This window comes from Apodemus sylvaticus, chromosome 5, assembly GCF_947179515.1.
Source record: "Apodemus sylvaticus chromosome 5, mApoSyl1.1, whole genome shotgun sequence".
NCBI lineage: Eukaryota > Metazoa > Chordata > Mammalia > Rodentia > Muridae > Apodemus > Apodemus sylvaticus.
The window spans coordinates 57,122,101-57,146,130 of NC_067476.1; the positions used below are offsets into that span (position 1 = coordinate 57,122,101).

At 40.7% G+C, this 24,030-nt stretch overlaps 1 protein-coding gene across 5 annotated transcripts in view; it reads right to left on the reverse strand.

Annotated features, from left to right (window-relative positions):
- Window positions 1-24,030, reverse strand: part of Ttn (titin) — a 269,529-nt gene that overhangs the window by 54,656 nt on the left and 190,843 nt on the right. For all 5 annotated transcript variants that reach the window (XM_052182769.1, XM_052182768.1, XM_052182766.1 and 2 more), the window contains 36 exons: window positions 23,822-24,012; window positions 23,078-23,507; window positions 21,270-21,578; window positions 20,998-21,146; window positions 20,881-20,913; window positions 20,658-20,787; window positions 20,266-20,565; window positions 19,868-20,185; window positions 18,663-18,959; window positions 18,255-18,554; window positions 17,845-18,159; window positions 17,604-17,752; window positions 16,711-16,861; window positions 16,339-16,620; window positions 14,352-14,654; window positions 13,510-13,812; window positions 13,132-13,413; window positions 12,725-13,024; window positions 12,330-12,632; window positions 11,929-12,237; window positions 11,528-11,809; window positions 11,145-11,444; window positions 10,768-11,061; window positions 7,699-10,665; window positions 6,605-6,925; window positions 6,214-6,498; window positions 5,815-6,114; window positions 5,203-5,505; window positions 4,549-4,824; window positions 4,130-4,429; window positions 3,688-3,990; window positions 3,118-3,417; window positions 1,949-2,236; window positions 1,198-1,494; window positions 804-1,106; window positions 402-707 (listed from right to left, as the gene is read on the reverse strand). In XM_052182769.1, coding sequence (XP_052038729.1) covers window positions 402-707; window positions 804-1,106; window positions 1,198-1,494; window positions 1,949-2,236; window positions 3,118-3,417; window positions 3,688-3,990; window positions 4,130-4,429; window positions 4,549-4,824; window positions 5,203-5,505; window positions 5,815-6,114; window positions 6,214-6,498; window positions 6,605-6,925; window positions 7,699-10,665; window positions 10,768-11,061; window positions 11,145-11,444; window positions 11,528-11,809; window positions 11,929-12,237; window positions 12,330-12,632; window positions 12,725-13,024; window positions 13,132-13,413; window positions 13,510-13,812; window positions 14,352-14,654; window positions 16,339-16,620; window positions 16,711-16,861; window positions 17,604-17,752; window positions 17,845-18,159; window positions 18,255-18,554; window positions 18,663-18,959; window positions 19,868-20,185; window positions 20,266-20,565; window positions 20,658-20,787; window positions 20,881-20,913; window positions 20,998-21,146; window positions 21,270-21,578; window positions 23,078-23,507; window positions 23,822-24,012 — 12,579 coding nt within the window. The remainder of the gene's footprint in view (window positions 1-401; window positions 708-803; window positions 1,107-1,197; window positions 1,495-1,948; window positions 2,237-3,117; window positions 3,418-3,687; window positions 3,991-4,129; window positions 4,430-4,548; window positions 4,825-5,202; window positions 5,506-5,814; window positions 6,115-6,213; window positions 6,499-6,604; window positions 6,926-7,698; window positions 10,666-10,767; window positions 11,062-11,144; window positions 11,445-11,527; window positions 11,810-11,928; window positions 12,238-12,329; window positions 12,633-12,724; window positions 13,025-13,131; window positions 13,414-13,509; window positions 13,813-14,351; window positions 14,655-16,338; window positions 16,621-16,710; window positions 16,862-17,603; window positions 17,753-17,844; window positions 18,160-18,254; window positions 18,555-18,662; window positions 18,960-19,867; window positions 20,186-20,265; window positions 20,566-20,657; window positions 20,788-20,880; window positions 20,914-20,997; window positions 21,147-21,269; window positions 21,579-23,077; window positions 23,508-23,821; window positions 24,013-24,030) is intronic.

A 24,030-nucleotide genomic window follows, 5' to 3' on the forward strand; every position in this document is an offset into this window, starting at 1 on the left:
AAAGTATGTAATAGATAAAATATTCTGCTAGGAAAAATTTTAAAGGTGGGAAGGAGTTATGGAGATGAAATAAGTAGAAGAAATAAAAGAACTTCTGAGAGCCTGCCAGTTGCGTGCTTATGGAAGGGTTTGTTGGATGAGTAAATAACAAATGAAAAGAATATAAATAGGTCATAACTTTAAAAGAACCCTCTTTATTATCAGAATAAAATTCCATATTCCTTTGAAAACCACCTATGACCTTCATTCCAGTTGGCCTGCTAAAAAACGTCAAGTACTACCTACTCTTCCCAACCTGAACTCCTGGAGCTTGTAGATATGTGTGCATAGGAGTTGATTAGAACTCTCCCTTAGGATGTGATGGAGAGAATGTCTCATTTTTGTTTTTTGGTGGTACTTACTTAGGATGTCCTTGGGACAGTGTTTATCTGGCACGTCACTGGGGTCGCTGTACCCGATCTTATTAACGGCGTACACTCGGAATTGATATTCAATATTTTCCATCAGGCCAGTCACCTCGAAGCGGGTTTTCTGTAGCTTCTCTGGTAAATTGCACCTCACCCAGTGATCAGAATCAGCTCGCTTTACTTCCACAAGATAACCAATGATAGGGCTGCCACCATCATAGGCCGGCTTGCCCCATGATAGACTCACAGAACTACGGGTGGTATCATAGACTTTAGGGAAAGCTGGTGGGCCAGGAGGATCTGAGGATAAACGACAACAGAGAGGATTAGTGAAAACTTCCTTTGTGTCTGTTTAATGTTGAATCCAGAGTACGGGATTCTCTCAAGTACACTTACACAATGGGTCTTGAGCATACACGGCTTTGGAGGCATCACTGGGTTTGCCGGGTCCAGCTTTATTAATAGCGGTAACTCGGAATTCATACTCAGTGCCTTCCTGGAGACCTGTTGCTTTTAATGTCCTTTCTATAACAGGTTTTCTGTTGACTTTAGTCCAGTTAACTGCCTGAGTTTCCCGCTTCTCAACCAAGTATCCAGTGATAGGTGAGCCACCATCATCAGCTGGGGCTTTCCAGCTGACCGTCATGTGGTCTTTAGTGATGTTGCTAATGACGGGAGGGTCACAGCGTCCAGGCGGGTCTGCAGGGATGGAATGACAAGTTGATGTCCTAAGTGAAAAGACAGTATTTCAAAAGTAAAGGACCAACTCCTGGACAATGATCTTACTTACCATATGGGTTTTTGGCAATTGCTGGCTCGGTGAGGATGGGATCGCCAACTCCGTATTTGTTTTCGGCACAGATACGGAACTGGTATTCATGGCCTTCTATCAGTTTTTCCACAGTGCAGCTGGTGATGGGCACAGTAGCAGAGACCTGAGCCCAGTTGGGCCTGCTTGTTTCACGCTTGTCAACGATGTAGTTGGTGATTTCTGAGCCTCCATCCTCGAGAGGAGGTTCCCAGGACAACATTGCACGATCTGCATACATCTTGTTGATTTTCACAGATGCTGGAGGACCTGGTTTATCTGAAAGAGTGCAGAAGAGGGGAGTACTTTACTAAAAAGGGGAATGAAAATAGAGAAGAGGGCTAGAGAGTAGAGGCATAGAGGAGTAGGCTACACTCAATATTGTCATCAACTCCTGTGTGATCCTAGAAGTCACTTCACTTCTCAGAATCCTATGTAGCTGGACTATGTAGTCACTAATACTCTTTAGAAATCAAAACCACTATTATGTAATACTATTAACTTTATTCTTAGGAAATACTTTGTTTATTGTTGCTGTGCTTGAGACAGGGCATCATGTAGAACAGGCTGGCTTCCAACTCTTAAGTATTGGAGTATGATCTTGAACTCCTGATCCTCCTGCCTCCTCCCATACTGGGCTTATAGAAGTTCATTGCCATGTACAGCTTATAAACTTATTCACAGCTCTTCAGGCTAAGTGAAGCATGGGGGTGTAACCAAGTGCTTTAATTACCTAGTACTTTAAGCTTAATGGTAGCTGATTTGGAACCACTGGAATTTTCGGCAGTAATGGTATAGTCTCCTGAGTCTTTCCGGTTCACACTGAACAGCTCCAAGGTACACAAGTTCCGCTTCATTGCCATCTTTATGCCTTCGGCTTGTTTTATCGGTGTGCCGTCTTTCTTCCAAGACACTGTTGGCATCGGTTTACCAAAGACAGTAGCGTCCAAGCAGACATTAGTCCCAGCTTTCACGGTAAGCAAAGACTTCATCTCGACACTGAGTTCTATCCTTGGAGGAACTGGAGAGAAAGAAGATTGAAGGTATTAATGTATGCAGAACTGTATTATGCAGTTATCACTGATTATTGTGATAATTTCATATTTGTTTCATGAGTGAGATTTTATATTGTTATTAATTATGAACTTTTAATACTTGGGATTGAACCCAGGTCTTCATAAATGCTAGGCAAGTACTGTATCAGGCAACTATACCCCTAGTCCTCCATACTTATTTTTATTTAATTATTATTTACATATATGGGTACAAAATGGGTATTTTGGCATAAGTATGCATTGTGGAATGATTCAATGAAGCAAACTCATACAACAGTGACCTCACCTATTCTGTCAGTGTTTTTATAGGTGTGAGGAAAATAACTGATATCTACTGTTTTAGTATCCTTGAGATTTATAATACATTATAAATTATGACACCATTCAGGGGAGTAGATCACCACAAATGATTCTTCCTGTCAGACCGAAACTTTGACATTCTCTCTTTCTTATCCCCTTTCCGTTCCCTCAGCCACTTATCTTTAAGCTACATATACACCGTGAAAGTTAAATATATTTATATAAAAGCTTGACAGTGCTGCAAATAGGAATCCCAAGACTAGGTTTCAGCACTATCATTGTAATATTTCTTTGTCATCTTCATGTGAATATGCATCATTAAAATCTTTCCGTCCTCAGTCTTGTAACTGCTTTCTTGTTTTGCTTATTAAGGTTCTTCCTAAGTATAATTTTTAGTGCTGTGTAAATTTGGTTTGCAAACTAAATGCCCTATCATTTATTCTTTGTCTTTCCCACAAGTATGGGTTTAGTGTTTTGTTTGTTTGTTTGGGGGGGTGGTTAGGAGACATGACCCTCATGGGTGCTCTAATATACAATAGAATCTTACCATTTTCTGCAAGAATTGTCACTGGGTCGGAAGGCTCAGAAGGCTGGCTAATGTTCACAGCAGTCTTGGCAATCGCTCTGAACTGATACTGAGCATTCTCTTCTAACCCAGTAGCTGTGTACTCTTCCTGGGGAATCTGGTGAGGTGTGGTATTGCACCGAACCCATTTATCACCAGGAAGTTTGCAAGCTTCTACAAAGTAACCAATAATTTTGCTGCCTCCATCGTGCTTTGGGCGGGCCCAGATAAGGGATGCGCTGTTCTTGGTGACATCAACAACTTCGGGTTTCCCTGGTGGATCTAGAGCCAAAATAAATATTCTCAATGTTGATCTTAACTAGAAGTTCAAACACCACATGGCATCACCCCTGTGATGTCCAACAAGATAACAACTATCTCATGCCAACCATCCACCCCATTATCTATTTTTGAGTGCTTGCTATACATTTACAGGAAAGACAGACAGTATATTTTCATTGTAAGAGGTAGGTCCTCTTCTAGGATGGAAGTGCTAACTTTCAGAAGCAAGATTTAAATGTACCTCTCTGATCCCAAACAGCGATTACTTACCCACTGGCATCCTTGCAGTAACATACTCTGTTGGTTTGCTAGGTGGACTGGATCCAGCTTTGTTTAGGGCATAGATTCTGAATGAATATTCTAGACCTTCTACAAGGCCAGCACAAGGATACTCAGTTGATCGGACAACAGTGTCATTAGCTTTCACCCAGAGCAAACTGTTTCTTTCTTTTCGTTCAATCAGGTAACCAGTGATGGGGCTTCCTCCATCACTGTCTGGTCTGTCCCATGCGACAAATATGCAGTCTTTGTTGACTTTAGTGACCCGTGCATTCTTTGGCTCACTAGGAACATCTAGAGATGAAGACAGGGAAATGTCAGTTTCTGCCTCCAAGAATATATGTATATATTCATATATATGTATTCATGTATACACACAAACACTTACACATGTGCAAATATATATATCTTATACACAGAATAAAACTCTTACCAAATGGGTACTTAGCAAGCATCTTTGGAGATGTGAGAGGCTCAGAAATGCCAAATCTGTTTTCAGCTCGGACCCGGAAGATATACTCTTGGCCTGGGATCAGCTTTCCAACCCTGCAGGAAGTCTTGGTGACTGAAGCTAGAGCTGTGACCCAATCTCCACGGCTTACATCACATTTCTCAACTATGTAATTGGTGATGTTACTGCCTCCATCCTCCAGAGGGATGTGCCAAGACAGGGAACAAGCATCAGCATCTATTTCAGAAATGTCAAATGGAGGCTGAGGGGGCCCAGGAGCATCTGCATAAATCAAGAGGAAAGAAATGTAAGAACAGAGATTTAATAGTTAAAAAAAAAAAAAGCAAGCAACCGTTCTGATCTCCATATTTTAATGGCTACTTGTCTCATGTTTAACTTACCCATAACTGTAACTTTGATTTTCTGAGTGTCTGACCCAGAGCTATTCTCTGCTGTGAGACTATAGTAACCACTGTCTTTTCTAGTGACGTCCTTTATGATCAGAACTGAGGAACTGTCTGCCTTGTGGACGGCCAGGTGGCTGGATGTAACAACTTCATCGTCTCCTTTCTTCCATTTACAGATGGGGTTGGGCTTTCCATACACATGGGCCTCGACTCGGAGTTTCTTCCCGGCTTTGATAGTGATTTGCTCAGGCATGAGGATCTTCGGTGGCACTGAAAGCAAGGACAAAAGCCACTCCTTAGGTGGGTAATTTTTCTTTTATTCTGTTTTTTTTTTTTTTTAAGATTTTGGGTTGTAGCCCACTAAGGTTTCAACTTAAAGATTCATGAATTTATAATGAATATTTTCAAAAATTCTTAAATGCAATAGGCACACATGAGGTTAGGGACAGTTTTCTAATCTGTGTGTACATTCAAGGAGAAATGTCTGCCTAAACCAGCTTTTTATCACATGGTACAAAGGAAGCAATGACTATTCATAAAGACTGGTTATTTAGTTTAGATACTACTCAGAAAAGCCAGATGAGAGGACAGATATACACGCAGGCTAAACATCCATCTACAGAAAATGAGAATAAATGAACAACTTACACAGCTGTTCTTTGGCTTCGTAGACGCCTTCGGCTTCTCTTGGCATGCTGACTCCAACAGCATTTCTAGCCGCAACCCTAAATTTATATTTCTTCCCTTCCTTTAGGCCAGTGACAATAAGGCTGAGGTCTTTGACCACTGAGTACTCAGTCCAGCGATCTGCAGGTTGGTCTTCTTCTCGGTAACTGATGATATAGCCATCGATTTTAGCGCCTCCGTCACGCAAAGGAGGCAACCAGGCCAGTGTAGCACTGCTCTTTGTCATTTCTGTCACCTCAAGTTTTCTTGGAGGATCTGGCTCACCTAGAAGAAAAATAGAATTAGAAAATTAGGTACCTTTATAATCCCCTTTGCTAATGCATAATGCGTATGTAAGAGTTTCAGTATAACCTTTCTACCAAGTATATGGGACGTGTAGTTTGACATGTTGAAAATGAAGTATAAGATGAAGAAACTAATGTAAGTCTTGTCTGAGAGAGAGATTCACTGTGCTCTTGGGGCTTCAGGTTTCACAAATCAAGTCCTTTCTGGTGGATTATAATCATACTGATCTCATGACCTTGTTAAACTAGAGGGATGTGATCAAAAGGGGGATGAAAGGAGATTGCTTACTGAGAGGATCTGATGCAAGCACAGGTTTGGGGACATCAGTTGGGACACCAGGGCCATATTCATTGACAGCGGTTACTCGGAAGTAATACTCATTCCCAGGGACAAGGTTGGTTACATTGAAGCTTGTTTTCTTCACTTCAGGGGTAACTGTTGACCATGTTTTTCTTTCTGCCTCACGTTTCTCCACAATATAATGTGTCACTTGGCTCCCACCATCATTTTCAGGAGGTGCCCAGGACACGTGGCACGATGTTTTAGTGACATCCGAAACTTTTAAATCAGACACAGGTCCAGGAGTATCTGTAAAGATCCACAGACACAGAACATATGTCTCATAAGCATTCCTATTAACCTATTTGCTTTTGGAGCAGGAAAAAAAAAAGTTTTTGGATAGCATACCTAGTACTTTGACATTCACAAAAACAGCCTTTTCTCCTGCTGGGTTCACAAGGGTCAGGGAGTATTTTCCAGAGTCATCACGGGTAGAGTTGGGGATGACAAGGAAGGCCATAGTATCAACTAAATCGACTTGTCCTTTTCTGACCACATTATCAATACCCACTTTGCGCCATGTGACTTTGGGTGCAGGTCGTCCTCTCACTATAGCAAATAGTCGAATAGGGCAGCCTGCTCTCACTACGACCAGTTTTCTCATGCTGGCATCCAAGTCGATCTCTGGAGGCTCTGCAAATGACACAAAAGGCATCAGCTGACTCTTCAGACAAGAGGGAGCCCATTAGAATGAATGCGGATAAGTTCATAGATGAATGCAGAACCCACTAAGGCTCACCTAGAATTTCTTTAGGTTTGACGGCTTCCTTTAGTTCTGCAGGTCGCCCAATGCCAACTTGATTCTGGGCACACACCCTGAACTCATACTCCTGGTTCTCGTCCAAGCTGGTGACTGTGAATTCCATGCGAATAAGTTGAGCCGCAGCGTTGCACCTTTTCCAGCCCTCATCAGGTGATGCGTCTGCTATTTTGGGTCTCATTTCTACAACATATCCAATTATCGGTGCACCACCATCATAGACTGGTTTTCCCCAGGCAAGAGTTATGGAATTTTTGGTTGTATCAACCACTTTGAAATTGGTTGGTGGACCAGGTGGTTCTGAAAATAAATTACATGAAAATAAATGCACAAGCAATTAATTACATGTAGGCTAGAGGTCAACCCAGAGTGTCCTTCTATATTGCTCTTTATTTTTGTACAGGATCTCTCAATGAAACTGTTGCCTGCCATTTGGCTAGACTGGATGGCCAGTGAACTCTAGAAATCTGCCTATCTCTGCCTCCCTCTCAGCGCTGAGGCTATAGATATGTACATGGCTTTGTACATGAGTGATGGGGATCTGAACTTAGGCTTCAAGCTTACGTGATGGGTGCTTTACCCACTAAGTCATCTATCCAGCCTCATGATATTTTGTTGTCTAATTTTATAGTTAATTTTCAAATTGAGCTCCAAAGAAGGTCATTCTAGGTTCTCAACTCCCAAGACTTCTTTGTTTTTCTTTCTAAAAATCAGAATATGCCAGTGAATATGTTTTAGTGATATGATAAAAGGTCTGTTTGGAGAAACGTTAGCTAAAATGCAGTTTACAAAAAATATAACAAACTTTTATCAGATACTTCTACACACGATGTTAAGAATTGGTTTAATGGTGTTGGAGAGAAGGCTTAGCGGTTAAGAGCACTGACTGCTCTTCTAGCAGTCCTGAGTTCAATTCAAACAACCACATGGTGGTTCACAACCATCTGAAATGGGATCTGGAGCCCTCTTCTGGTGTGTCAGATATATACAGTGTACTCATAAATACATAAAATAAATCAATAAATCTTTCAAAAACAATTGGTTTAATATCAGAAAATGTTGGACCATCTTACCTATGGGATCTTTTGCCACCACTGGTCTTGATGGTAAGCTTGGCTCTCCAATGCCAACTTCATTTTCTGCCTTGACACGGAACTGGTACTCGTGCCCCGGGAGGAGATTCTGTACTTTCAAGCGTCGCTCAGGGATGGCGCTCTTATTAACAGGGACCCAGCGGACTGCATGCTTTTCTTTTTTCTCTAAATAGTATCCTGTGATAGACTTCCCACCATCATATTCGGGGGCATTCCAAACCACGGTCATCTCTTCTTTGCTTACTTTAGTGATTTCTGGAGGATCAGGGCGACCAGGTCTATCATATTTGGTTTTTGCAATGACTGGTTTACTTTCTGTTGGAGGCCCTGTGCCAATTTTGTTTTCTGCACGAACTCTGAAAATATATTCATTTCCTTCTATGAGACGAGTCACTGTAGCACTGGGTGTTAAGACATTAGCGGAATAGGTAGACCATACCATTCTCTTGCTCTCACATTTTTCTAGAATATAATTTTGGATTTCACAGCCGCCATCATCTTCTGGTGGATCCCAGCGGATAGTACACCTATCACTGGACACATCAGTGATTTTCAGGTTTCTTACAGGGCCAGGCTTATCCAAAACATTGACAGTCGCATAGGCCACAAAACTGCCAGCTGGGTTAGTTGCTGTGACTACATATTTACCGCCATCGCTTCGCTTTGCTTTGGTAAGAGAGAATTTCGATGACTCGGCACTGGTATCAATCTTGACCCTTGGTGATCGTGTTAAATCTGTAGCATCTTTGTCTTTGGTCCAGGCAACTTCTGGGAATGGTTTGCCTCTCACACCTGCCTCGAGTCTAATGGTGTCCCCTGCTTTGACAGTTAGCACCCCACTTAATTTTAGATCAAGTACTGGCTTCTGTAAATCTTCCTTCACAACAACTTCCTCTGTCCTTACCCAATCACTTTCTCCACCTTCATTCTTAGTTTGTACTCTGAACTCATAAATCTGGTTCTCAACACACTTGTCAACCATGTAGTGGGTTTCCTTAATGCTACCCTTGTGCACTCTTTCCCAGTCTGCAGAGCCCTTCAGTCTCCTCTCAACATGGTATGACAGATTCGGGCTACCACCATCATAATCAGGCCGACGCCACTTTAGGTAGACAAATGTCTTTCCTTTATCTGCAATATGAAGGTTTTCAGGCTCACCTGGCCTGTCAATAGGGTTGATGGCCAAAATTGGAGTCTTTGTTTCAATAGTTGGCCCAACACCTACTTTATTCTCTGCACAAACACGGAAATAGTATTCATTATTGGCTAACAGGTTGGCCTTCACCAGTCTTTTGGTGACATCTGAGGCAACAATTGACCAGCCTTTCTGATTTGGTTTACGGTATTCCACTATGAAGTTTGTAATTTCTGAGCCACCGTTATCTAGTGGGTTTTCCCAAGAAATTGTGCAGTTTTCCTTGGTTACATTGCTAACCTTCAGATTCTGGCAAGGCCCAGGTCTGTCAAGGACATTAACAATGGCTGACCCTTGGGCATGTCCACTGCTGTTCTTAGCAGAGATGATATACTTGCCATGGTCAGCTCTGACAGCTTCTTTAATTTGTAACTCAACTCGAGGCAGATCATGAGTTAGGTCAAGCCGCTTGTCTTTGACCAGTACTTTTCCCTCCTTAGTCCAAGTTATGTCTGGCTCAGGTCTGCCTTTGACTCGAGCAAGAATGCGGATAGTTTGACCCACCCGGACGGTAATGACATCACGGCATGTAACGTCAAGTTCTACTTCTGGAGGATGAAGGATGTCTTTTGCAATCACCGATTCTGCGAGCTCTCTTGGCTCTCCTTCACCCACAATATTAGCTGCTCTGATGCGGAATCTGTACTCATTTCCTTCAATTAGTCCAGGTACCCGGAAGGCACATTGCCTGATGAGTTCATCTTTATTAATCCGATCCCATTGTGCTGTGCCAGGTTTCTGACATTCTACTACATATCCAAGAATGGGGCTGCCACCATCACTGAGGGGCTTTGTCCACACCAAGTCAGCCGATTCTTTGGTCTTGTCTTTCAGCTTAGGATTTATAGGTGGCCCTGGTGGTTTGATGGGCCGGCAAGCTTTGATTGGGTCAGAACTAGGGGATGGATTGCTTAAACCAGCAAGATTTTCAGCAAAAACTCTAAACTCATATGTATTTCCCTCATAGAGTCCAGTTACCCTGAACTTCAGGTCAGCGATAGGTGTTTTATTGACCCTCACCCATTTGCCAGTTATTTCTCGACGTTCTACATAATAGCCAGTTATTGGACTGCCGCCATCAGATTTTGGCAGGGTCCAAGACACCGTTGCGGCATTCTCAGTAATGTCAGTTACCACTGGTTTACCAGGAGGAGATGGAGGATTGAACTTGTGTTTAGCAACAGTAGGTACGGAGTCAAGGGGAGGACCGACACCCATCTTGTTCTCTGCTTTGACTCTGAAAACATATTCACAGCCTTTTTGGAGATGTGGGACCTTCAGCTTCAGCTTACTGCTGCCTGCAGAGACGACACCCCAGGTACCTTTCCTTGTATCTTGTTTCTCAACAATGTAATTTATCACTGGGCTCCCTCCATCATCCTTAGGCGGTTGCCATGAGATAGTCATGTATTCAGGAGTAACATCCAGGATATTAATAGGACCTGTTGGTGGACCGGGCACATCAAGAACAGTAAGATGGACAGGTACTGTTTTGGTACCCGCTGCATTGGAAACTGTGAGTTGATATTCTCCAGTATCCTTCCTTAAGCAATTCTTAATGGTCAGCACTGATGAGAAGCTGTCAGTCTCAACTGTGTAGTGGTCATCTGTTTTAATCTCAATCCCATCAGTTGCCCATTTTGCAGTAGGAACAGGTACACCTCTTATGATGGCAGGGAATCTAACTGTGGTACCAGCCTTCACCACAAGCCCTTCAATTAACTTCACATCTAATTCCACAGATGGAGGCACTGGGAAAAAAAAAAGAAAGAAAAATACGGAGACTGTAAGATTTGAACTTTCACAGTATGAATAATTTAAAGAAGATATAAAAGTGCTAATCCAAAATTCACCTAGTTTCTCTTGACATTCTATTGGGATAGTGGTGTCAGGGAGACCAAGACCTATGATATTTTCAGCTTTTACACGGAATCTATAGGTCTTTCCTTGTTGTAAGCCTGTAACAACACACTCTAAGTTTTTCACAGTCTTGAACTTGATCCAGTCCTTGTCACCTTCTTCTTGATATTCCACTAAATATCCCGTGATTGGAGAACCACCATCACGATCTGGCTTATTCCAAACAAGAGAGACTTCAGTCTTGTCAACATCTACATGGTGTAGGTCCTTGGGTGGCCCAGGGGGATCTTTGAAAGAAAAGGTATGATGAATGAGTGATAATCCCAAATCTAGCCAAATAATAATTCTGTATTCAGAGAGAAAAACTCACGGAGAGGATCCAGAGCCTTGATGGGCTTAGGTGTTTCAACAAAAGGACCACGCCCATATTGGTTCTCAGCAGCTACTCGGAAGAGGTACTGATTTCCTTCATTCAGATGTTTAGCCATATGGCTCTTCTTCTTTGATGTGGTTGAAAGAGGAGACCACTGGGCAGTGGCAACATCTTTTCTCTCAACCACATAATTGGTTACAACAGAACCACCATCATCCAGAGGTTCCTTCCAAGTAAGGTAACATGAATCTTTTCTAATTTCACTGACTTCCAGATCTCTAGGTGGCCCAGGTTTATCTGAAAAGTATCAAATAATAGATAAGTGACAAGAAAAAGTATGTATTTGAGTTTTTCAGTAGCACAAATATTAAAATACATACCTAAGACCAAAACTTTTACTGAGACTGTCTTTGTCCCCGCTGGATTCTCCACAGTCAGGGAATACATTCCACCGTCTTCGTGGGCAGCATTATGGATTTCAAGTTTGCTTCCAACTGGAGTAACATCAATTTGTGCTTTTGTTGGAGCCTCTCTGTCTTCTTTTTTCCAGGTTACTTTGGGGAATGGCACTCCTTTGATGATGGCACTAAGTCTTAAGGTGTCACCAACTTTAATGTGTTGTTCTCTTGCCATGTTAGCATCAAGTATAAGCTCAGGAGGTTCTAAAATGAAGAGAGTGCCTTCAGGTTGGATTCCTTAATGCATACTATAATAATAATACTGCATATACAGTGGACACCTATTTTTTTTTCACAATTGCAGATCTCAACATTTCACTTACCAAGTCGGTCCTTTACTAGAACTGGCTCAGGAACGTGGGCTGGGTCTGATTCACCGGCCTCGTTGACTGCCAGCACTCGGAACTTATAGCTCTGACCATCCCTGAGACCAGTGACCTTATATTTAGTTTCAGGGCATGATTCAGGAGTGTGATTGGCTCTTCTCCACTCTTCATCTCCGACTTTCTGGTACTCCACAATATATCCCAGGATCTTGCTCCCACCATCATGACGAGGTGGCTGCCAAGTTAGATCAACTGAATTACATGTTGTATCTATTGCCTCAGGATTAATAGGTGGGCTTGGTTTAGCTACATAATAGAAGAAAAAAATTAAACAAGTTAAAATACAGCAGAGAAAAGTTAGATAGTATGAAATCTGAATGAATGTTTTAATACTGTACCAATTGGGTCTCTAGCAAAGACTGGTTTGGATGGTGGACTAGGATCTCCAATACCAATTTCATTTTCTGCAGAAACACGGAATTCATACTGGCATCCTTCTAGAAGATCAGGAACCCTAAACTTAGTATATGGATGGATAGGCTCTTTGGTAACTCTAACCCATCGTTTAGACATAGTTTCCCTCTTTTCCAGGATGTAGTTTGTGATGGGCTTTCCTCCATCATTTGGCTTGTTCCAGGTTACTAATGCAGAGTCTTTGGTGACCTCTGTGACAACTGGCTGCTCAGGGGCATCAGGAACTCCTATAACAGATGGGAGTGAAGTGTGTTAAAAGTTTAAACGTTCCTATTACCTGTGTCAAGCATTAGGTCATTCCCCCCACCATATTACATACTGAAGCGATCTTTGGCTTTCATTGAATCAGACACCAGAGGGTCACTTATTCCGTATAGATTTTCAGCATAAATCCGGAAGATATAATCTTTTCCTTCAAGCAGTTTAGGGACCTTGCATGTTGTTTTGGCACTGGCAGATGTTACAGGCATCCAGATGTCTTTACCCAGCTCCTTCTTCTCAATAATATAATTGGTAATTTCACTTCCTCCATCATCTAGAGGTGGCTTCCAAGAAATAACCATGTATTCTTTGGTCACCTCATCAAAAACAACAGGTCCTACTGGTGGTCCAGGACGATCTGCAGAAGAAAAAAAAAAAGAAAAAGATATCATAGCACAAAATGTTATCATTGCTTCTGCTTCTAAAAGGACAAATGGTCTATTATTCTTGATATATAGAACTTACCAACAACATTGACTTGACAGAAACCTTTCCTGGAGCCTGTACTGTTCTCCACAACTACACAGTATTTCCCAGAATCTGAGCGTTTGGACTTTGTCTTCTCAAGAGCAAGTGTTGTGGGTGTGGTCTTTATGTGAGTACGATCATCTTCCAGTACATCAGCTTCATCTTTGAACCAATCAACCTTAGGCTTTGGTTTGCCTGAGTAACGGCCAGTGAGGGCAAAAGCTTCCCCAACTCGGACTGTAAGCTTATCTCTGAAGTCCAGGTCAAGAGTAGGTGGAGCTAAAATTTAGAATTAAAGACAGGAGTCATTTTTGCAGTCCTATGATTAAGGATATAGATATGGAATCTTAAAGCATAAACATAGCATACACATACCCAGTTCATCCTTGCAAGTGATTGGTTTGGTGCAAAATGACGGCTTGCCTTGTCCAACAATATTGACGGCACTGACGCGGTACTCATATGTATCACCTTCTTTTAAACCTTTAACAGTGTATTTTCTGCTAAGCAAGTTGTCATTTGTAACTTTGTGGAACTTCTCAGTACCAATGAGGCGGCTTTCTAGGACATAGTTAATAATTTCTGATCCACCATCATACTTGGGAGGATTCCAAGTCAAAGACACGGTATTTTTAGTGACTTCTTTGACTTCCAGGTCTTCAGGTCTCTCTGGCACAGCTGTAAATATTATTACAATGAAAAGAGTGTCACTGTGAGCATGTAGAAGAGTGGCAGACATATTCTTTCCTGAGCATTACTTTTTAAAAATAAAACCATCAGCTTCAATGAATTTCAAAACTGCTCTCGCCATATTACTATTAGAGTGAGAACAGATCCCAAGGGACCCAGTGCTCTCAGCTGACAGATGCAGAGCCTCATTTGGATTAAATAACAAAAGATCTTTAGAGTCAGGAGTTTGCGAGTTAGGAAAATGATTCAGTTTTTACTTAGATCACTGAATGGGAAACTTCCAAAACAACAATGACAGGGAATTGATGCAGGGAAGGAATCTGATGACTCATCATCTTTGCTACCATTTTTATCACTGACAAATACAATGTTTAAACAGTTGTCTTAGTGCTTGACAAAAGAGTAACATGTATGCCACACATAACACACATGTGCGTACATTTACTCAAGCACACATTCATGAGCACACAATAGTGTTGTATTCAATGAATAGTGGGTTAATCATATTTGTTCTCAATTTTACTTACTTATTGGGTCTCTGATGACAAGTGCATTTTGTGTCTCAACAAATGGGCCCATGCCAATACTATTCTCAGCTGCAATTCGGAAAAAGTAGGATTTTCCTTGAATAAGGCCCTGAACAGTAGCATTTTGTCGCGTGACTGTGTACGTCACAGGGGTCCATGCCCTGCGGTCAGCTTCCCGCTTCTGAATGACATAATTGGTGATTGGAGAGCCACCATCATCTTCTGGAGAGAACCATGTCAGTTTGCAGGAGTCATTGGTTAGATTGTCAGAGAGGAACGGTTCTCCAACAGGTCCTGGAACATCTGGGGACAAGAGAAAAACACGTTAAGCCATTTGTCTCCTGTGCTCAATCGACATGTTACCGTGTTTTAAAAGTGAAGACAAACTGTTAAACCAAAGAAAATAAGGTTTTTGTGCTTGTTAATGAAGTTTGTTTTTTCTTACATATTTAACTATATCTATCTGTATTTCTATAATTTATATTATCTATGTCTCTCTGACTGTCTGCTTTATCTAATCAATCTAAATTGTCTATCTATCTATCTATCTATCTATCTATCTATCTATCTATCTATCTATCATCTATCTGCCAGTCTGCCTGCCTGTCTGTCTGTCTTAGCTCAGGCTCTTACTTCATTGCCTAGTCTGGCCTTGATCCCACAGTTCTCTTTCCTCAGCTTCTCAAATAGTTGGGATTAGAGCACAGTCATATTTTAAAATGCAGTAGGTTTGTGCTACCATGTTTTAATAAAAAGTAGAGAGAATAAAATTTCTTTTAAAGAAGGAAAATTTGTGAGACATGAGGAGGAGCTACAAGATTGGGGTAGACAGTGGTTTGATCTCTTTTGCTCTTTCTAAAGGAGAAACAGAGAAGTGGTTTTATGAGTGACCAGTTAGTTCATGGGTACAGAAGGCTTTGATTTTTTTTATAGGTTGGGGTTTTAATATGGAAACATACCAGTTATCCAATTAGAGTAATAGTTGTTGAGTAAAAGGGCTTAGAGACTTGAAACCTAAAAGCTTTTAGAGTCACTGACACATGAAATATCCACCTTTTATTCTGTTATTCTATTAAAATGGTGGCTGTTTGGGGTGTGGCACTACTGAGTTATGAGTGCTAAGTGGGACAGTGTCATTTTTGAGCAAACAGGGATTAAAGCAGACAACACACATAGGAAGCTGATAGACCTGAACTTTACCCTCAGTGACGAACACTGCAATACTGCTCATCATGCACTCTGATTCTCTTGGAATACAGAGTCCCCATGAGAAGTTTTTATATTGTTAAAACTCTATCCTTATTTATTATTTTTATGATATGAAAATGATTATTGCTGGTGAAACTTTAAACATTCACGAACATTTTCAGGAAAGGCACTTTGATAATGACTATGTAATCATACAGGAGGGCCTTAAGGTGATATATCTTGTCAAAAACATGTAGCATACAAAAGTTCATACAGGGGAATGGTGGTTCTAGAGGCTCTGGTATCCTCTTCTCTCCTCCTTTAATGTTTCATACAATGGCACACAGACATATATGCAAGCAAAACATGATACATACTAAATATATTAAAACTAAATAAAGTTCCTTCATGTGTGGTAGGAGCACAGGAATATAGAATTATAAAAAATAATAAGAAGGAACAGTTAAAGAATTTAAAGAATTCTAAAATGGACAGTGAATTGTGAATGGTGCTCTTATTTTCCAAAACATTTATAATATAGACTTATTACAACATAGCACTGTTGGAGATATAATTATAATTAAATTTAAAATAAAATTAAGTTGCATTTCTGGTGGTTCATGCCTTTAAACCTAATACTCAGGATGCAGAAGCAGCCAGATCTCGATGAGTTTGAGGCCAGCCTAGAACACACAGTGAGTTCTAGGCCAGTCAGAGCTGCACAGTGAGAATCCTATCATGAAGGAAAAAAAAAGTAAGATAAAATAAAATATTGCACAGACAAATGGAAAGTATTTACCTAATACATCAACAATAATTGTCTTCTTCCTTTCTCCGCCTTCATTTTTGGCCAGAAGAGAGTAGACGCCCTGATGGCTCCTCTGGCAGTTCTTGATGACCATGGACGAGCTAATCGCTGTGGTCTCAATGGCGGCCTCTTGAGGCAAGGCTCTTTCATTCATGCTCCAGGTGACAGTGGGAGGTGGCTTCCCAGATACATAGGCGATGATTCGGATCACCCCTCCAGCATGGACCACAATTCTGTCCCTGACACTGGCATCAAGCTGAAGGTCCGGCGACACTGGGAAACAATTGGAAATGGCAAATGTGACTTCCATATTTCAGTATATAGCAAAAATATCAATGAACTATCAGAAGTATTGGCAATTACCAATTCTGTCCTTCATTTCAATAATGTCTGTGACTTCTCCAGGTTCCCCAACACCAGCAACGTTGACTGCTCTCACACGGAATTTGTAGAATGCTCCTTCTTTTAATCCAGTCACAACCAGTTTTGTTCCCCTCACTTCTTTATCTTTACCCTGGGAGAAAGTAACAAACATTTTATAATTAGAGGATTTCTAATATAAATGTGTATATTATATTGAATATATAATCTTGCTGCTTAAATCATTCTCTCAAGTATAACCATACCTATCTACTCTTCTCAGGCTTTAGGGACTAGATATTATAGACAACGAGTGAATGACTCATCAGAAAATTGTATTTAAAAATTAGTGGCAAATGATAGAAAAAAAGTACTGTTCATTTGTCCCATCTTTCCAGGAATCCTAACCAAAAGATATGTGAATAACATGACAACTTTTGATTGTTCAAGTTTTAATTGATCCATCATGTCTGTCTACTCACTGTATAATAATTCAGTAAATAATTGAGTATAATTATTATATTCACTGTATAATAATAATAATTCATTACATATAAAAATCTGGCAATAAGCATTTCCTTCTCCTTAAATATTTGTCATTTCTACCTGTTGGAAGATTTCAAACCCTTCCAGTTTTTTAAAAGATAAAACATGTAAATTCTTGTGAACTGTAGTCATCATAGTATGCTATTGAATGCTGGAACTTATTCTTCCTATCTAAGTATTTTGGTACCTGATATAGGATCTTTTTTGCACTTACACTCCTGACCTGATTAGTTTAACATCATGTTATTTTACTGGTTTTTAATTTTAAACATAGGCAGAAACAAATGGGTGTGAGAATAACTACTTAAAACACATTTACAGCACATTTCTTTATTGAATATTTTAGCTACCTTTTCCCATTCTTCTTTTCCTTCTTCCTTATACTCAACAATATAGCCAGTTATTTTGGATCCACCATCTTTTAATGGAGGAGACCATTCTAAGTCCACAGATGATTTTGTCCAGTCTGTCACTTTGGGGAATGGAGGACCAGGGGGAGCTGGAAAGAACCATTATACATAGATATTCTTAATTTCCATGGTACTTTTGGAAACAGGATTTTTTTTTTAAAAGAATGGTTTAAAGTCTTACCAACTGGATCTCTAGCAGTCACTGGATCTGAGGGGAGGCTTGCTGGACCCACACCAGCAGCATTGATTGCGTATACCCGGAACTGATAGTCTGATCCTTCAATAAGACCAGTCACTTTATAAGAAACACCGAGAGTCATGGCTTTGATAGGATCTCGGTTAACTCTCTTCCATCTCTTTGAAGTGGTGTCTTTCATTTCTAACCAGTACCCTGTCACAGGAGAGCCTCCGTCATATTCCGGCTCTTCCCAATTGACAGTCATGGAGTTGCGAGTGACACTGCTCACTGTTGGTTTATCTGGAGCTCCAGGGACAGCTGTGAGGAAAACATATTAATTGGCAAAAAGTTATTACAAACAAAAACAAACATTAAAAGGGTGACGTCATATGAGGAAATGGCGTCCTACTCACAGAAGAGGTTCCGTGCTGTTTCAGGTTCACTGTCAAGTGGCTCTCCAATGCCGTACTTATTCTGGGCCATGATTCGGAAAACATATTCATGGCCTTCTAGCAACTTGGGAATTGTATACATGCATTCTTTAGGCTCACTGGAGACACGTACCCATGTCTTTCTGTTAGCTTCTCTTTTCTCAATGACATAGTTTGTAATCTTAGACCCACCGTCATCTTTAGGTGGAAGCCAAGATAATGTCATCTGATCTGCTGAAATAGATTCAAACTTTATGGGTCCCACAGGGGGGCCAGGACGACCTACAAAAATTATTTTAAAAAGAATATTGTGTTAGCTGAATAATTTTAAAACCAAATCTTATTTATGATTAACAAAACTATGTTTTAACCAAACAGTACAATCATTACCAAGGACATTGAGTCTCATCTCCTTTGATGCTGTCCCCAGGTTGTTTACAGCTGTGATAGAATATAAGCCAGTGTCACTCCGGCGAGACTGAGGAATGACTAAAGTGCAAGTGTCGTCCACCACCTGCTTGTTGACATGGGTGTCATAGACAACAGGCTCTTTGCTATCAGGCTTCTTTGGAGGCGCCTTAAACCAGGTGAGAGTTGGGAACGGCACACCTTTGATTTTGGCCACGATGTTAACATCAGTTCCTTCTTCAACTTCCATGAATTCTTTTAGCTCAATTGATGGTGGGCCTAGATTATTGACAAGAATACATGTTAACATAAGGAGCAAAATAGACTAAGGATCAGATAGTGGAATTTACTGTGGTTATGAGGCCTATTTGGGTCGGCTGTAGTTACACTTCATTGTTCAAGCTGATAGAAAACCTGGGTCTCTCTTTAACCCTGTTATGCTAGTCTGGGGGAAGTTACATGTAGCTATCCTTTATTGGATCTGAGCATGGACATCTATGTGCTATTGTCTCTCCCTTAATAATGCTTTAATTTCGTGCAGAAATTCTGACAAAGGGCAGCAAAGAGTGAATGTCATAGCAGTTTATACCTGGTACTTCAGTCATGTTTTCTTTACTAATTTCCAGAGTTTTGAGTCATTTCAATGCTCATTTAGAGGTTCTGATGTGAATTTTTGATAAGAAATAGAATTACTGGTAGAAGCCAAACACTTTTCTATTTTCTACAAATTTATTGTAAGTATGCAAAGGGGATTGGTACATTCACAAGACCAAATAAAATACACTGTGATAGAGATTGTAACAATAATTTGAAGAGGCTTATTTATATATGTATCTTGTCTTCCAAAACTAAAATGGGTATCCTCAAATAAAGGGAAGGTCTTATTTGGAAAGCTACATTGGTTTTAGTTGGCGCTAAGCACATTTCTTGCTTCTGCTCCTTTCAATTCCTTTTATTTCTGACATGAGAGAGCCTTGTAGAAAAGTAGGATATTGCATGTTTCTTGTTTGTAGTAAAAGCAATATGGGAGGGTATTTGCTAATTCTGTCCATAATGGGGTAATAAGTAATTGAATAATGTGTCCATGCCTACATGTAGTCCATGGGGACCCTCTGATAGGTGTTCTGTCTCTTTATTAGATACAAGAACGTAACTCTAGAGGAGGAAATTCTCTGTTAAATACGTACATGTCTGGTCTTTGACAATCACAGGACCAACAGTGGCTGAAGGCTTGCTGACGCCGGCCTCGTTGACAGCTTTGACTCTGAATTCATATTCCCCGCCCTCTATGAGGTCTTCAACGGTAAATTCCAATTCTTCCACATCCCGCTTATTGCACTGTCTCCATGCTTCTTTCTTTTTCCCAGTAGGGTCCCAAGCCAAACACTCAACAATATAATGGGTGACAGGAGAGCCCCCATCATTCTTTGGAGGTTTCCATGACAGGTGCACTGTGTTCTTTGTTATAAGACCAATCTTGAGTTTAATAGGAGGATCAGGCGGATCTGTAAAAATGATTATAGGAATGATTAAGCACTGCTGTGAGCAAAGTAGCTCATTCTTAAGTCTGTATTTTAAAACTTACATATTGGGTCTCTGGCAGTGGTCCTCTGGATGGTTTCTGCAGGTGGGCCAATTCCAAAACGGTTTTCTGCTCGCACGCGGAAGAAATATTGCTGCTCAGAGATAAGGTCTGGTACTACAAAGGTGGTGCTTCCACAGTTTGGATTGACTTTCGTCCAGGCTTTCCCATCAATGGTCTTTTTCTCAATGACATAGCCTTTGATCCTATCTCCTCCATCATCATCTGGCATCTTCCATGAGAGACGGCAACTACCCCTTGTGATGTCGCTGACCTTCAGATCTTTGGGAGGGCCTGGTGCATCTGTTGGTTGCAAACCACAGTGTAAGTTTCAGTCCTTAGAAGGTGAAAACAACTTGTTTTGATTGTTTCAGAACTGCAAACATCTTTCTTACCCATGACTTTAACTCTGCAGTTGGCAGTTTTCTGTCCTGCTTTATTCTTGGCTGTGATGCTGTATTTGCCTGAGTGAGCTCGAGTACACTCTGGGATAATGATGACCGATGAGTTTTCAGCAGTCTCCAGCTATATGAATAAAATTGTAGTAGTACATCTAGTGAGATCATAGCATTGCTAAGGCCAATCATATTCCTAATTAAATAGGCTATTGTCTCTTACCTGTGCATCTTCAGGTATATCATGAATTCCATCCTATTAGAAAAGAAGACAATTGTGTTTTAAATACTGTTTTGGATTATTCAGTGAAAGGTATAGAATAAACCACAGAATTATTACCTTCATTGCCTTCTTTGCCTTTCCGTCAAATTCCCAAGATGATTTTGGTGTTGGGCGTCCCTTGATCACAGCAGGGATTCTGATCTGTGAGCCAGCTTTGCAAACCAGGCAGTCTTGTGCACCGATGTCAATGAAAACCTCTGGAACTTCTGGAATATCCCAGGTAATAGGAGAGCAGTCAGCTAACATTTCTCAAAGAGGTAATTGATATAACCCTAACACATTGATTTCCCAGTGTCACCCAAAGGTGACCACATAAGTGGAATGAGTACCTTGGATATCAGTGGCAGGGATCTCTCCGGTCGTGTCACTTGGTTCAGACTCTCCAGCTTCATTGACAGCTTTCACTCTGAACCTGTACTTCCTGAGTTCTTTCAGATTAGGCACCACACATTCACAGGCAGTGAGCAGTTTATCAGGTTCGTTAACTGGCTTCCAGTCCGTGGTACCCTCCTCTTGCATTTCTACAATGTAGCCTTTGATTGGGCTGCCACCGTCTTTGGCTGGAGGTTTCCATGCTAGTGAGATGCTTGATTTTGTTCTATCTTTAACCTCTGGGCAAGAAGGTGGCCCAGGAGGGTCTAACAAGGAACAAATGAACAAACGTCATATTTTGAAACAATGGAATGCTATGTGTATATATAACTCATAACTGTATAAGACATTTATAGTAGTTTATTATAATACAATTGGAGTGCTAGAAAAGTATAACAAACAAGAGTATATTTTCTTCTAGTATTAATACAGAAACAAAGCAAACGAATCCCTGGGGCAAGGATGGCTCACCACCTTAGATCTATAGTCTGTGAGCACAGCAGTGAGGAGCTATTTCACTTCTGAAATCCTACTGAAGAGATTCAACAGTTTAATTTTGCTTTAAAAAGTGATCTACAACTGAAAATTTTACTTTCTACAAAAGGAAAATTAAAAATACTTTCATCACTAGCACGGAAAACCTTTGTATACAAACTAGTCTCAGTGCACTCCAGGGAAGAATTGATATTTTGGCTTGTCACATCAGAACACTTTTCTGATGGAGCCTAACAATGAATGAAGCTCTTTTATCCCATTTGTCTGTTTGTCTTAAAGCTTTTTCCTGTCTTGTGATTAGTCCAGTCCATGTTCCAAACTCATTTGCTAACTAATAATATGACTGCCTTATGATATATTTACTCTCACTAACATCAAAGTATCTTAAATCTCTGAAAGAAACAGTTCAGGGTTTTCTTCAGAGAATCCATATTATTTACAAAATGCACTGAATTATTAAAATCACTATTTTAATTTCTGAGCCAATCTGCTTATATATGATCCAGCAAGATTTTTCATTATTTGATCTCAGATATTCTGAGAATGTGATGTTTTTGTCAACAAATACTTAACACTTGACTTTTTTATTGACTTTTTACAAGAGAGTTTAACTATTTAATAGGGGAAAGCAATTTCCGTAGTATCTAACGACATAGACTTTTGAACTCTTAGCTTATAGTGCATGTGTTTATTGTGGTTAAAAAAACCCCCACTAACTTTAAGAATTTGAAAACTATTTTATGTATGTGTATATTTGTGTATATATTACACTATGAGCTATTCTAATAAAAATATGAGAGATTTACGAGTAACCTACTGTACTGGCTGGTTTTGTGTGTCAACTTGACACAGGCTGGACTTATCACAGAGAAAGGAGTTTCAGTTGGGGAAGTGCCTCCATGAAATCCAACTGTGAGGCATTTTCTCAATTAGTGATCAAGGGGGAGGGCCCCTTGTGGGTGGTACCATCCCTGGGCTTGTATTCTTGGGTTCTATAAGAGAGCAGGCTAAGCAAGCCAGGGGAAGCAAGCCAGTAAAGAACATCTCTCCATGGCCTCTGCATCAGCGCCTGCTTCCTAACTTGCTTGAGTTCCAGTCCTGACTTCCTTTTGTGATGAACAGCAATGCAGAAGTGTAAGCTAAATAAACCCTTTCCTCCCCAACTTGCTTCTTAGTCATGATGTTTGTGCAGGAATAGAAACCCTGACTAAGACACCTACTTAGTAACTTTAGCCATTAGAAATGGGTCCTAGAAATAAAGCGTACTTACATATGGGATCTCCTGCAACGGCTGGGTCTGATGGTTCACTGGGAGGGCCAATTCCTGCAGCATTTATTGCCATAGCTCTAAATTGATATTTCACACCTTCAATCAAACGTGGAACATTGAATTCCACACCCTTCAGTCCTACTTTGGTTATTGGTGCTCGGCTAACACGTGACCAGTAGGCACCACCTTCCTCTCTCTTCTCTAGCCAGTAGCCAGTAATTGGAGACCCTCCATTGTCCAGAGGAGGAGTCCAGCTCACAAGCATAGATCCTTTGGTACGTTCTAAGACTTTCGGTTTTCCAGGAGGTCCAGGGAGGCGGTAGGGATCTTGAATGACGACTTTGTCTGATTTGCATTCATCACTGGTTCCATATTTATTCACTGCCCTCACTCGGAACTCATATTGACCATTGGGGATGAGCTTCCAGATCTAGAAATTCAGGTGAGTAAAGAAATCAGAGCAAATGGGGCTGGATCACCATAAGAAATAAATACATAAGCTTAAATCATAGGCGAGACAGGAAAAGAAAAACTCTTTAAAAACAAGACATTAATGATTGCAGTTTCTAGTGGAGTTCAAGTAAGAGAGAATGGTAGATTGTATGTGATATGTGGCCTTATATGCACAATGATAAATGCCAAACTAACAAATAGCTTCTGCTTGTATGGAATTTTGACTTCAATAATTCTAAATTTATATCAAAAATGCTATCACATAGTGTGCACAAGTTTGGAAGCATTTACCCCGTATCTTCTCTCAACAGCAGTGTTAGTGACTTCTTCCCATTCAGACTTCTTCCTGCTGGCATCACGTTTGTCAATGATGTAATGGGTAATTTCACTGCCTCCATTGTCTAGAGGGGCATCCCAGGTCAGATAGCAAGACTCAGCTTTGATGTCAGTGACAGCGAGGTTTCTGGGTGGAGATGGACGATCTGGGAAGGAACAGTAGA